The 15,013-nt window shown below is 40.4% G+C and overlaps 1 protein-coding gene across 8 annotated transcripts in view; it reads right to left on the bottom strand.

Moving 5' to 3' along the window:
* Positions 1 to 15,013, bottom strand: part of CSDE1 (cold shock domain containing E1) — a 71,289-nt gene that overhangs the window by 22,302 nt on the left and 33,974 nt on the right. For 7 of the 8 annotated variants that reach the window (XM_089685418.1, XM_089685421.1, XM_089685422.1 and 4 more), the window contains 8 exons: positions 13,450 to 13,534; positions 11,915 to 12,043; positions 11,694 to 11,819; positions 11,017 to 11,229; positions 9,767 to 9,907; positions 6,777 to 6,941; positions 4,914 to 5,021; positions 1,794 to 1,969 (listed from right to left, as the gene is read on the bottom strand). In XM_089685418.1, coding sequence (XP_089541544.1) covers positions 1,794 to 1,969; positions 4,914 to 5,021; positions 6,777 to 6,941; positions 9,767 to 9,907; positions 11,017 to 11,229; positions 11,694 to 11,819; positions 11,915 to 12,043; positions 13,450 to 13,534 — 1,143 coding nt within the window. The remainder of the gene's footprint in view (positions 1 to 1,793; positions 1,970 to 4,913; positions 5,022 to 6,776; positions 6,942 to 9,766; positions 9,908 to 11,016; positions 11,230 to 11,693; positions 11,820 to 11,914; positions 12,044 to 13,449; positions 13,535 to 15,013) is intronic. The other variant, XM_089685425.1, reaches the window with a different exon arrangement.

Here is a 15,013-nt window from a genome sequence, read left to right as displayed (position 1 = left end):
CTGTGCGATCTTCTGAAGAGCATTCTGTTATAATGGCCAAACAGTTTCTGAATGGGAATACAGTGCCACCACCGATAACCTACAGTTAGGTTCAGGGTTGCATTGAGACCCCACTCAATTGGTTGTGTTCGGTGGCAATAGTGTCCAAACACAACAGGGGGTTACTTTTTTCTGTGCTGCAGGGCATTGCAGCCAGGGCATATTTACAACCCCATCTGGCTGCCTTCGTAGCTTAACAGGAGCAGAAAAACAAGGTCTAACCCACCTATTTTATTAACTACCCCCAACAGCAAGTGTGAACCAAGTCAGAGTTTTTGATTTGTAAAATTATAGTTTTAATTTCACTACAAAGTTCTTTTTTTTACATCCTAAAACCAGTCCATAGAGCATTCATTTAATAACAGCTCCCAACTGGTTAAAGGCACCAAGAGTCTAAATCATTACAAGCTCAGTCACAAATAGGGGCATCAGTTAATTAATCGCCATTCAGGAACTACTACTTTATCAATTAAAGCAACTGATGGCATTTTTACTACCACCTGAAACCGTTTCACAACAGATATTCTAGAAATGGATTGCAACAGAGGCAATCCAGTCAGTATTCAAAAGGTAACAGCAATTATTCTCATAAGTAGTATGTACCGGACAACGCTTCTTATTGGTCATCAGTTTATTTGGACAGGGAGAAAAACCAGGTGGGTAGAGACTGGGAATCATCTTTTGCATAAAACCAAGAAGTCATGGCTTTAATGGCAAAGTGAAAATAAATACAGGTAGACCATATAGTAGATGCAAGCACCGTCCTGGATCATTCATTTGGTGGCATTATTTATAACCCAAGTAAAATATGGCTGATATTTTTTGGAGTAACTCAGTACAAAGAAAATGAAGTACAGGCAGTCCCTGGGTTATGAATAAGATAGGTTCTGTAGGTTTGTTCTCAAGTTGAATTTGTATGCAAGTTGGAACAGGTACATTTAAGTTTTTTTAAGTCTGATAGCATAGGTAAGTGGCAGCATGTGGTGATCAGCAAGATGGCCGCTCCGGAGGTCTCCGGGACCAACGTGACATTCTTAAGTACAAGTCACATTTAAGTCGGATGTTTGTAACTCGGGGACTGCCTGTATAATTTTATTTTTATTGAAATTTGCCTGGACTGTATGTTAGAGCAGCCTTTTTCAACCAGGGTGCCTTCCGCGTTCCCCAGGGGTGCCTTCGCAAAATGCCTAAAATTTCCTTTAAATTGTCCAAACATTGTATACAAGGAAGTGGGTGAATTAACCCTGCTCTTTTGTTAAAGCCACAAGTTTCCTAACAACCATTGACATCATTGGTTGATGAGGACATAGGGCACCTGCATAGCATCCTTGTTTGACTATCCACCCCTCTTCATCAGTATTGGGGTCATGTTAGCTGCATGAGGGAGAGAAAATGAAGAATTTCTGGAATACTAGTCAATACCAGTGTATAAAAACATATTTGCTTTGAAATAACATGTCAACTCTAATGGGTGGGTTGGGCGTTTTACATGTGTAAATGCTGCTGCAATGTGTAAAATTATTAGTTTAGTTTTTTTACATTTTAGAATGGGGTGCATCGAGAATTTTCGTAATTTTAAGGGGTGCCTTGACTGGCAAAAGGTTGAGAAACATGTGAAAAATGGCTAGGACACCGAGGAAAGAACAAAGAGCTGAATCACAGAAGAAAAAGTGAAGCTGTAACTTTAGCAAACCATCTTGTAGGTAGATCACATGAAATACATTATGCAATTGGGAAATTGATCACACACCTACCTGTAGTGAAAGAAGATTTCTTTATCATGATTGGCAGTTTCAATAAAACCAAAGTTATCTTTTAGAGTGGCCACATAGCCATAAAACCTTTTGCTGTTGGAATTTCGTCCAAGAACCTTAATAGAGACTGCAGTCTGTTGACCAGTTCTTTTGGCTTCACAAATGCTAAACTCAACCTAGATAAACAAATGTTAACTTAAAAATGAATTCCAATAAAAAACACAAAATGATTAGCAGACAAGTACAAAAAAAAACCCCACACTTGATTGTACAATTACTCATCCTCAAGTACAGGACTTGTATTCACAGACCATGGGCTGTATGCTGCTATTGTGGACACTGGCAAACACTTTTGCTAGGTCCGGCCATCAAGCATATCCACATAATCCTGCCGTAAGGCTTGAAATTTTTTTTTTGTCTAAACAAGCAATGCAATAAGGAGTGATTAAGACATCGGAGGAAAACTTTGGAAAGAACATCAAGCCAAAAGGTTTGGAGGAAATGAATGGTCCCCTTTGACCATTGGCAGAGGAGATCTTTGCTGAGGAGTCCTTAAAATAACCTTCAACATGAATGCCCCAGGTTTGTAGAAGACCTAGAAGAGAAGCATCTTGCAGGTCTAACGATGCAAGAAATTTCCCTCATCTGCAGGAAGCAACTGACAGATCATGTATATTTTAATCAGGAACTTTGATACACAACCAATTCCATTAAGGGATTTTAAGCTCCGTTCTGGGACCCTATATACACCCGCCTCCCACCACAATTTATGTCTTGGGGCTGTGAATTGGTTTCAAGGTTTTTATTTAAACTTTTCTTCTTTCTGTAGGAACTGATACAACCACCTCTAGTATCTGAAGTTGGTGAAAGGCCATCATTCTAATCGGCTTTAGTTTGGTCTGCAGCTGGCACAAAAGGAAGGCAAAAAGCAAGGAGGGGGAAGAGATAGCAATTCGGTTTTGTACCCACTTTGAAATGACAGGCTAAACCCAGGGGTCTGATGTGTCTTACATCCAGACTGGTGGAAAAACCTACAGACATTGCCCCACTTTGAGGAGTGGGAGCGCCCCTACATTATGAAGAGGGCTTCTAGAAGGCTGGGTAGGCCAGGGCTTGCGAAGAAAGGACATGTTAAGCCTTGGTTTTGGAAGTTGATGTCTGGGGAGAACAGAAAGACCTTTAGTCCAATAATTACCTTGATGAATGTATCAAAGTATCTCCAAAAAGGTTCTTCCCATTAAGAAAGCAGGCGTAGAAGGCATTTCTTCCAAGCATGTTCAGCAAACCGAGCTTTTAGCCACAGAGGCTGGTGCATGTGGACAAAGATCAGAGCAATTCTTGAGACATAAATAGGATTACATTCATCCAATTAACCGCTAGATTGCCTTTACAAGCGGAAGGAGGGGATGTCCCCCTGTGGGCAAAGGCAAACCCATGTGTTGGTCCCCCACATTCAAGTAACCACTAATCACACCACACGATGTATCACCGCAAATGTCAGATCGAGAGCAACAATTCTAGCACCAGACCTTCTGTGTAAACTTAAAGTGGTAACCTGCAAAAGCTTAGAATAACATTTTTGTATTTTTTTACACCGTTGCACGGACATGCGCAATTTTAAAGTGACATGTTTGGCATCTATTTACTCGGCGTAACATCTTTTATATTTTACCAACCAATACTGGGTTTTGTCCATTAAAATTCAACATAACGGACTGCATTTGAAAAATAGCTGCGCAAATACCGAGTGTAGTAGGATGTGTAGTTTTTTTGGTTAGTCAGATTAGGAGAGTTGTGTCAATATTGGACATTACTTCAGAACAAGGGAACAGACCTGACCCCAAGTGGTGTTCTGAATTTCCTCTAGGCAGTCTGAACATATGCTGTTAAGTCCTTTCATCCCATCTCCTTTGAGCCTGTGATCAGCCAATGTTAGTGAGGTGATTCCAAGTGGGGTTCTCAAAGCTCAGGAGTACAGTATGGATTTGAGTGTCTGGAGAAAGCCACTATAACCAAGATGTCAACCAAGTTCCTGTGGCTGTATCTCTGTGGAAGATGGCCATGGGAAACAATGTCCTGACAGCCCTCAGTGGAAGAGGTGGGTAGAATAAGTCACTTGGGAAATGTGAAGCAGTTACTTCAAACTTCTGAGGAAAAGCCAAGATAGGAATATTTTTTTTTTTTTTTAAAGTTATCACCAAGAAGCATTAAAAGCAAAATGGCAGGGGGTGCCTCAGTAAAGTGAACACCCCCCCAATATGTCTGCCCACTAAATCACATAGTATGCTATGCCTTCTGGATAGCGTTGAAAGCCAGGATCTGGACTGCATATACAAGGAAATCCTGTATTGCTGATCTCCAAAGTTGGGCCTATTAGGGTCCAGATTTAATCCATCACAGACAGCATACCTCTGAAGGGGTCTCCAGGGTCTGAAAGCCACAGGACACAGACCGCAGCCCTGGACCTGAATTGAGCACTGCAGCCAACTTCAAATGTTGCACTTCGTGCCAAATGTAAGATCCAATGCCTGACAACATTTCAGGTCACTCCATGCAGTGTGGCCTGGGTATGGTAGCAGAGCTACACCCCAAGGTTAAATCGATCTGGAAACTACTAGATAGCACAAGGCAATAGGCAGTCAGATGTTGACAGAAGTTTAGGATGAAAAAAATTCATTGCTTTAAAAGAAAAAAAATTTCTCTGGAGAACAGGTGACTAGCAAAAAACTGGGGTCTCATGGAGTTGGCAGCGTTATATATCGGTACATTTTAGGTAGCAGCCCTAGCAAAAATGTTTTTGCCAGTAACCCATCACCTGAATGTAGCAGCATAAAACCCAGTCCTAAACTAAATGATTAAGATGGCATTTTTTTCAGACCAGACGAAGCTTGCCAAAAAGCTTTAGTAAAAAAGCTGGCGGCAGCATCTAGGCAAGGCAGATGTCACCTTACTTTTGGCAAGACTTCGGGGGGGGGGGGGGGGGGTGGGGTTCAGTTTAGGGGGATGGATGAAAAGGAACAGAAACCTCGCAAGATTATCTTCCTACACTTTATAGCAAGATTTCATGTACTTCGTATTCCCCACAGTTCAGTGGCAAATATAAGAAATTAGGAAACTAACCTTATCCCCAACCTGGGGGGTGGAAGATCCTTCCAAATCCTTGAGGTGATAGGAGACAGTAAGTCGGATTCCACAGTCTTCATAAGAGATAATTCCTTCTTCACCCTCCTAATAGCAAGGAACACGTTGTAATCTTACATTTCTTTGAAAATTTGAATTCACATGGTAAAAGTAACAGTATTACTTTTTAGATATGGCATTCATAAAGAAGTGAATGCAAAAATCTTTTAAACTTCATTCTTCAGCTCCTTTTTTGAATAAAGCACTTGCTGTTAAAGCAAAACTAAGTCAAATGGTTGGGCAGTGAAGTGTGGCACAGTGGTGGCAATCAATATCGACTCACATTCGAATATCTATGATCTGAAAACTTATAAACCAAGTACTAATTTTAAAAAATTAAAAGTTAGACCAAAAAAAAACAAAAAAAAAAAACGTTCATTTGTTCTCACATTTTATTCATATTACAACATATTACAATGGATTAAAGTGGAATTCCACTCAAAAAACAAATTTTCTGATTAGGCTCCAGCACATTAAGCAATCACTTAAAATGGTACTGGAAGAATATGATTTTTAATCTCAACATTTGAAGATTGACCTTAAACCGTTGAGATTGACGATAAAAGTCCCTTAAGATACCAGATCTGGCAGAGGCCACAGAACGTTGGCAGACAAGCCAAATAGGAGGTTGGCATTGCACAATGAGGCCAACCTGGAGCTACGAGAATAAACACCCTCAACCACGATCATTTGAAGAAAACATGTAAATTCTTTAGATGTAAAATTCTAAAGATGTAAATTCTTTAGTGGTGGAAAGACATAGGTCAGAGCATATAGATCCCATGGCATCTCCTGAACCCTCTGTTTGGTCCCATATCCTCAAGTCAAAACTTTCCAGCTTTTTGCTGAACTGAGAAGCTAGCAAAAGAACATCTGATGTCCGCTAATGTGAATACATTTCCATTTTGGAACACCTCCAAAATGAAGAGGCTAATTTCCCTGCAGCCGATCTGCTGAGAAAATTTACCTGCCAACAGAGCAGCTTAAAAAATAAATAAATGCCACACACCTTTCACTGGGGGTGGGGGGGGGGGGGTGGGGGGGGAAGGGGTAATAGTACCCAGTGTCAGTGCTGGGTGTTATTCTTGCGTCCACTGACACAAGGCTGTTCTTCTGGCCCCCTATAAATTTTCAAGTTGACCATCACTGCTCTAATGCCACTTTATTTCTCCGTAAGTGGAACACCTTATAAAACTTATAACCTGATCAAGCCATTAAGATAAAAACACGTAATCAGAGTAGCAGAGTTAAAAGCCGAAGAAACAGTCACTTTCCCTCTCCACAAAGATTGGGTATCACAATTTTTCACTGTTCAATTTCAAGACAGAATTCTCAGAATTATGTAATAAAGAGCACCGACTCAAGTCAAGTTGTGCTCTTACATGTTGCAGTAATGGACGTGGACAAGCCATACATGCATGCCACATTATGTGCAATTGGCAGCTGTAGCAAGCTTGGTGGCATTGTCACTACAACCCTGCATACCATTTTTCTCACATTACAGACGCTGTAACTTTGATAGTTAAAACAAGTGGAAACATGCAGAGAACACTAGTAAACCTAAGAACACTACAAACAGAAATGTAATGCAGGCTATAAGAAACTGCCAATAGCTATCTAGTGACCAACTCACACCATGCAGATCAGCTTACCTTCTCTTTTTTCTAGATACAGAATTAAGAGGAAAAAAGGGTAAAATGAAAGTATGCAATGACTGACATTTGTTCCAAGGACAGGGTTGAGCAGTTTCTCCTTAATACATTTTAGATGATATGCAAACAGCTGAATGGCAGGTGCTTTTACCTTTTCTTTTCCTTTGTTTGGGCTGCTGGATTTAGCACTGGCAGCTGTAGCTTCTTTTTCAACAATACCAACAAAGCGATGATCAGATTGAGTGTGAAAGGAGACCGTTCCTTTAGGGAGCTTTTTAATTCTGATTGCATGATTTCTTTGTGCAGAGAGCATGTCCTATAAAGAAGAAAGGTGTTAGATATTTCTAAAAAACTGAACTTGGAAACACACACAGTGACCATTTATTGCAGACATCAGATATTGCCATCTGCTGTTTAATATACACTGTCTTATGAAGATCTTCCAGGTGACAGAACTTTGAAGAGAAGTGGACATAACCATAAACTCCTTTTGAAAGGGGATGGAGAAAGAATAACCGGCAGTTCTAAAGTCTAAACTTTAGTCAGAAAATTAAATACTGACAGATCACTTCAGGCGGGCCCATTTTCCACAGTCTCAGTTGCTCTATACCCTTGGCACTGTGCCTATAATCAGTGAGTCACTAGAGAAATCCAAAAAGGATGTAAACAATGCTGGTTGGGACTGACAGAAGAGATAGTTGACCATTCTGTGCAATATCATTGCACAAAGCAGGTACATACAACAGAACATCTTTATTTAAAAAAATTATTCAAAAAGGTGCTTTTTTTAAAAAAAAAAAAAAAAAAAAAAAAATTTAATGAACATATTAGCAGGAAACATAAAATTATTTTTCCACCGTAAGAGCCCGCAATGAACTGCACCTGCCATATGTGGAACACAGGTGCAATTTCAGTCTCCAGCACACTCTTCCTCCAGCTCCCTACCAGTACCAAGGTTTGCACTTTAACTTGGAGAGCTGAAGACGTGTCAGTGGACTATGAGTGCTGTAATTACAGCACTCCTATACTATTGAGAACACCATCTGTTGCGGTGACAGGTGGGACTGATTGTCATTCATTCAGAGATCTGTGAATAAACTAAGCTCTGCATACAGACTTCAAAAGTGATAGCTGCTGTGTGGAAGAAGACTCCTCCCCAAGCTATCACATGAGAGAGGGGTTTTGGGAAGGGGGCACATTTAATTCAAATCAGGAGGAGAGCAGAGTAACACTACTGCATTTCCATAGAGTTTGGTGAGGTGTTGTCACTGCCAGGAACACCATAACAAAATAAAAAGGGAAGCCCAAGGCTGACCATACATTACATAATTATCTTGTACAATCTTCCTATAGATTTATCAAAACCATATAATAGGAGGCCAAATCCAAACAGTTTCAATTTATAAACCAATAGGCAGGCCCTTGCACTGCATAGTTGAAAGTAAATCTTTAGGAAATAGAAGTGGTATAATGTATCGCCAGATTAAAAAAGAAAAACGGAACAGCCGCCACATCAAAAACTACTGGAAAGCTGCAATATTTTTGCTTTTGGATTTAGAGCAGTGGTCTCCAAAAACTGACTCACGAGCCGTATGCAGCCCTTTGCTTGCCTTTATCTGGCCCTTGGGGCACTACTCCTCCCATTGTTACCAGGCATTCTTCCTCCCACTGACACAAACAATGGCACTCCAATCCTTCAACTGAAACCAATTGTGGGACACTATTCCTCCCACTGTCACCACTGATGAGGCACCATTCATCCTCCTACAGACCACAGGTGCTATGTAATTTATTTACTCCCACAGACCAAGACTGAAACCTTGTCTACTCCCACTGATGTTAGTGCATATGGCCCACCTAAAGTCTGAAGGACAGTAAACTGGCTCTTTGTTTAAAACGTTTGGAGGCCCCTGATTTGGAGGATGATTTCTAGGTTTATGCGGACTCAAGTTTCTTTTAAAAAGAAACATGTTAGCAGGGTTGAACATAGGAGCTACCAATGCTGTCCCGTTTTTAAAAAGGTAGTTGTCCCAGGGCTTTTATCCTGCTTTCACTACATTGTGGATCGGTGACCTGGAAGGGTATTGTCTATCCAGCATGCAAGCATATTCTTGATTTTGTTAAAGCAAATATAAGCATGCACTAAAACAAAAATTAGTATGGGCAGGTCCCGTATTCTAAACCAAAGTGCACCCTTGATAACCGAATGCGAAACAAACATTGACAACTTATTTTTAAAGCACAGGCCAAATGGCTGTAATTCCAATACTGGGATCCCTACCAAGCAAGTACTAATCTAGAACAACAAGCATACAGTCAGGTCTGGAAAGTGCCATTTTTCATTTTTATTGCTTCATGTCAGTGCAACCAGGATCAGGATGACAACCTCAGAGAATGCACTTGAAAAATAAGTTGGCAAAAGGCAGATACCATAATATTTATCTTTACAGCCTCCATTTAAGTACATTAAAAGGGCCCATGCATCCAAAAGCCAAATTTTCTATTTTTCATGGAAGCCACACACAGCTGCAAATTAGCAAAACATTTTACTATACCTATAACAAAACTAGTGTCGGATGTCATATTTTAGAGGTAATAATGTATCTATTACTGTTACACTTATATAGACTGCAGTACTATTGACAATGCTTTTATTTTCCTTTCTACAAACAACTCCTCCATTTTTGCTCAAGCATAATCTACAACAGATGGTACCTCCTAATCCAAGATGCAGGTGCAGAGAGGAGACAATTATACAAAACCTTGCATCTCTGCAATACCCTTTTGATTTGTTAGCACCATACTGATTACATTTTTTTAAAATGTACTGTGCCATGCCTAGGCACAATTATTTGATAAAAGTTTTAAAAAAATATATAGTTGCCGGTCACAAGACAGTTATGGAGACTTGTCAAGCCACATATTGCTCCATTTTAAAATAGAAAATGTAATCTCTGCTGCCCATTCAATTGCTCCCTTTCATGTATCTTCCACAGATCAGACAGTGAAGGAGGAAGGCTACCGATTAGTAAGGCAGCGGACAGATTTAAGAACATAAAACGATGAAAAATACTGATTGGTCAACTGTTAATAAATGAACAAAAGCAGAAACATTAGCTTGTGTTAGGAATATTTACTTACAGGGACCACAGTAAACTCTACTTCATCAGAAATGTGGAGTTGGTTTCCATCCAGAACTTCACTGAAGTGAAAGAACATTCTAGCATCCCGGTCAACACATTTTATAAAACCAAAACCATCCCTCATTGCTGCAATGACACCCTGTAAATGAAAAGAATAGGAACTCTGATGTACCTGTAAATTCAATATCCTGAAGTACAGTACAGGCCACGAGTTGATTTTTTGACTATGGGTTATATGACACTACCTTCAGGTCACTGGACACTAGCCAAAGCTTTGCTAGGAGACTCCTTCCTACTTATGTGAAAGGCCATCTTTACCTGCAGGGATGCACAGGTGTTCCATGCATCTGTGTGCATACAGTGCTATTCATGTATACTAGGATGCAGTGGCTGCATGGACAGCTGCTGTTCCAAATTTGACAGAAGTGTGTCCTTAACACCGTGTGCATTCAGGGACACCTGGTGGCCAAAGAGACCAGAGGTTGTGTCTATGCAGCTACTGTGTCCCAAAGAACATGAACAGGTCCTGCCTGCATGACAATGCACAGAAAAGCTCTCTGCCTACTGGATTTCACTGACCGCAGGAGAAGCCAATGGATCTGGAGGCAGGGAATAAAGTGGAAGTTTTTTTTTTCTTTACCTTAATGCAGATAATGCATTAAGGTAAAAAACCTTTAAACTTTAGATGATGGACCTCTTCTCCGGAAGAATTTCTACAGGAGTGAGGACATCTTTGCCTAATGTGGAGCAATAAGAGGTATGAGCAATGTTTTTTATTAAGGTTTCTAAGCAGATGCAGTGGACTTAGCCATGAGGTGTATGCCATGTGGAAAAGGCCCACATCACACACTCTTCTCCAACAAGAGGAAAGATGTTTCTCCTATGGACAGTAGCGAAAAAACTGCAGCCTCTTGGAGTGGGCTGGGTTAAGTGGAAATGCACGGGTGATCTCAGGAAAGCACTTGTCCAATCACTTGAAAGTAGTCGCATATAGCCCATGGTCCAAGAATCAACCCATGTGTCCTGTAACCCTTTATTAAGAAAAACCACCTCTATGCTGCACTACCTGGCATGAAGCATACATGCTTCTACATTTGATAAGCAAATATTGCTTCTCAGTGGATAATATCTATGAACAGAAACAAGTTTTTCCAAGAAAAAGCATCAGTAAGACTTGACACTAAACAATCACACACTCTTCAAATTTCTTGTGCAACAAAACAGGAAAACCAAAAGTTAAAAACTAACCATTTCTCTGGACTCATTTGTAAACTGAAACGTATCGGAGAGAACTTCAATGTTTGTGGCACGCTCGAGTTTGTCCCTTCGGTCAGTTGAAATGTTGAACCGCACATGATCGCCTTCTAAAAGGGTCACCTTAGACTTAGTATCCTTATCACCAAAAGGAAGCTCTTTAGGAATAACAAAATCAACCTTTATCCTTCCTGGTAGGGGATCATTCTATTGAAAGATTGAAAATAAAATTTAAAAAAAAAAAAAGAAAGTCGAGAGGGGGTTTATTCTTCAGTGAATTTATGTTGTACATTGCCCCTAAATATTTACCAATTTATATGCCAAGGAGGCGGCAGGGATGGGGGGCTGAAAATTATACTCCTTAAGACAGCAAGAGGGGAACAGGTGATAAACAGGCTAAAAGTTAATCATCCCTTTGCTGTCTCCGAGTACAGTGAACATGGGGATGAAGGTTTTACATCAACATGCAGTTAGAGGAACAGCAAGGAGTTCACACCAAGGTCCGGAATAAGATAAAAGATTTACAAAGGGAAGAAGGGCTAGAAGGCATGGATTTTATTTGGGGGGGAGGGGGAGCAGGGAAGATGGGAAAAACACTGATTTTTTTTTTCCTTTAGTAAACTACTATGGTAGAGTATTGAAAAGATCTGATATTTGTTAACATGCATTACCTGATTTTTGTTGGGTACTTTAGGGATAACTTTGGTAACTGTTCCTTCAAAATGTTCAATGCTGATATCTTCAAAAATAACAGTTCCTTGAGGTAGAAGCCTTACATCAGTTGCTACTTCTTTACCCTTCAGGAAAAAGAAGATTCAGAAAAGACCAGGTAGCACAAAAAAAAAAAAAAAAAAAAAAAAAAAAAAAGGGTAAAACCAAAAAGTATACTTACATTTCGATCTTTGATGGTGAACTCTACATCATCGCCTGGTTGCAAGGCTTCAAGGTCTCCTTTAAATTCACTGTAGTGAAAGAAAATCTCCTTTACAACATCACCTCTTTCAATAAACCCAAAGGCTTCCTAGGAAAAAAAAAAAAAAAAAAAAAAAAAAAAGATATGAACTTGTAAACAGCTGGACTATTTTATAGCACAACAGCAAGGGTATGGGCACATAGATTTCTTCAATCAATCATAATATAAAGGAATAAAAAAAGACAAACAAGCAGTACTTTTTCTTTTCACCCTCTTATACCAAGTCCTTTATCCTATCACACAATGCTTGGGATACTTGGTTTCTAGGCTACATTTGCAGTCAAGATAGGCCTAATGCATCCTAACTTGACCCAATCTTCCCCCACAAGGAAGGCACACAAAACTTGTGTTGGTTGCTCATCTGCAGCCAACGCAGTGAAGATACCCTAACAGTTAGGGAGATTCGAGGGCAGGATTTGAAAGATCTAACTTTCAAAATGGTTTGAGCATTCAGGCCAGTATTAGGGCCTGTACCAACAGGCTTGCATGTGCAAATGCAGTTTTGCTTTTGATAGACTGAGCTGCCCCAAAGAAGATTTAGAATTTACAGCAGGTGCATTTGACCTGCTTCCTTTGCATTCTGAATTACATGGGCACTGAAGCAGTTCTGCTGCAAAAAAAAAGCCAGTCGACAGTAGCTCTTAAAATAATGAAGAGCCAAAACCTTTACAGGAAAAAGCCCTAATGGGGGCTCATATGAGCAGTACCTCCTCTTTCCCTCCAGTTTTATCCCCTGAAAACATTTTTTTGATCAAGTGTTTTATAGATCAAAAATCTTAAGAACTATTTTACAAATCCACATTTGAGTGTTTCCTTAAAAGAGCTTTGAAAGCATGCACATCCTCGTAAATCACATTAAATGACACTGTTAAATGTTTTATGCAGAATAAAGTTACAAAAATAAATCTATACATTTCCCTTCACCCCCCTTTGATGGTGAAAAAAAGGGGGGGGTGAGAAAGGTGGGTTGATCAGTATGTCTGCTACTCGCAATTATAGCACCGTCCACTCATAACTTGCGGTTATGAGCACACAACCGCTCTAAGAACACATGGCCTCCATTATGGTATAATGCGCCCCCTAGAACATACACAGCACTACCTACTACATAAAATGAATACAGAGCCACAGCCCCCACACACAGATGTCTCCCCACGGAGTGTGACAGGCTCTCAGCCTGTCACACTCCAGTTCTTAGCACTCAGGTCACAGACGGTTCTCCCGCTTTCCTCCCACTGTTACACCGAGTTCCCACCAGCTCCGCAGGTTCTCTCCCCTCAGGTATGGTGAAGAAGGTGAAACTTTTTTCTTTATGTTGAGTTCAAGGCTCAAAATCCCCAAAGCAGTTGTGTTAAGAGGTCCCATGCGGAGTTTTTTTTTTTTTTTACTCCACAGCCTAGGAAGGGTGCAGCATTTTATAGCTAACAGATTAGTGCACATCAACTGAGATTTACCTTCATGGCACAAACCACACCCTGACAACGCATTTGCTTTCTTTTCATAAGCAGCATAATGTTTCGAGCGCTTACTGCACCAGTGCTATAAGGAAAAAAAGTGGAAAGAAAAAAAAAATTAGTATGCAAAATTTAAAATTTGGAAACACACTGGTCCTTAACGTGGAAGAATAGCCTATCTCTTGCTGTTCCCTACCCCCTCCTCCTTCTACCCATCCTGTATTAAAAAAAAAAAAAAAAAAAAAAAAAAAAAAAAAAAAGGATTTGTGTACTAACCCAATTTTAATCTACTCCAGTCTCATCACATGATCCGCAGCTCTGACCCTGGGAGCACTCGACAATGGCTGCAAATTCCAGGAGCTGTAATGTCACCTCATAGGTTTTGTTAGCCGAGCCGCTGTTGGTGCTCCCTCCTATACCCTACAGCAGCTGCTAACACAAAGGAGCTGGCGGTGTGAGATCATGTGACTGCATTAAAGATGGGCAACTAAACAATTTTTATCTACTGTGGGTTATTGCAAGATAGGTTGAAGGAAGGGGCGAGCACATCTTTAATAGCAGTCAGACTAAAGGTTTTTCTTCCATTTTAAAATTTTTTTTTTTTTTTTTTATAATTTAAAAGCACACCACACATGTAGGCTTTGAAGCAGTTTTTCCATCTTTCAAGGCAAAATCACAAAGTTTTTATTACAAACTATAAATCTTAATGCAGAAAAGATTAGGTAAACACCTTAACTGGAGGCATTAGAAAAGAAAAAAAATAAATAATATGGCATTAACTTTGTAAACCAAGGTATTACTGTACTATATTTTCAAACGCCTCGGTTAACGTAATTTTCGGTTTACGAATGAAAAAAATGAATTGAAAATAATGCCTCGGTTTACAAATTTTTTTTCACAATACGAAGTGTATGTCTGTGCCGATTTTTAAATGCACTTGCCGGCTTTTTATATTTTCTTCACTATAGCTCACAGAATTAGCGGTCAACTTTCCCAGGAGTTAACGGAAATTTAGTTTCTTTTAAGAAACTAAAAAGGAATCGTTTCTCTTAACTGGAGGAAATAAACTAAAAGAAAAAAATCTCTTTTAGCTGGGGGAAAGTGACAGCTGAATTTCTGAGCTATAGTGAAAGAAAAATAAACACCGTATTTTTCGCTCCATAAGACGCACTTTTTCCCCCCCAAAAAAGGGGGGAAAATGTCAGTGCGTCTTATGGAGCAAATGTAAAGCGGCCAGTCCGGTATTTCTGCCGCCACCATGTCAGAATATCGGGCCGGCTGCTCAGCTCTTCTCTCCTGCAGGACTTTACCTGTTCCTCACTCCAGCGCTGCAGTCTTCCCGCGGCAGCTTTGTGACAGCCGGGTGCCCACTGCGCATGCGCGAGAAGCGCTGTGCTTTGTGAATGGTCCGGTGTCTTCTGGGACACGACAGGACCCAGAAGGCTCCGGGCCATTCACAAAGCACAGCTCTTCTCGCGCACGCGCAGTGGGCACCCAGCTATCACAGAAGCCGCCACGGGAAGAAGGAAGGACAACTCCGTGGAAGTGGGAGCGGGTACCTGTC

This window comes from Staurois parvus, unplaced genomic scaffold, assembly GCF_062004578.1.
Source record: "Staurois parvus isolate SC_StPar_1 unplaced genomic scaffold, SC_StPar_1.0 ptg000375l, whole genome shotgun sequence".
Taxonomy (NCBI): Eukaryota; Metazoa; Chordata; class Amphibia; order Anura; family Ranidae; genus Staurois; species Staurois parvus.
This window is presented reverse-complemented; position numbering and strand designations above follow the sequence as displayed.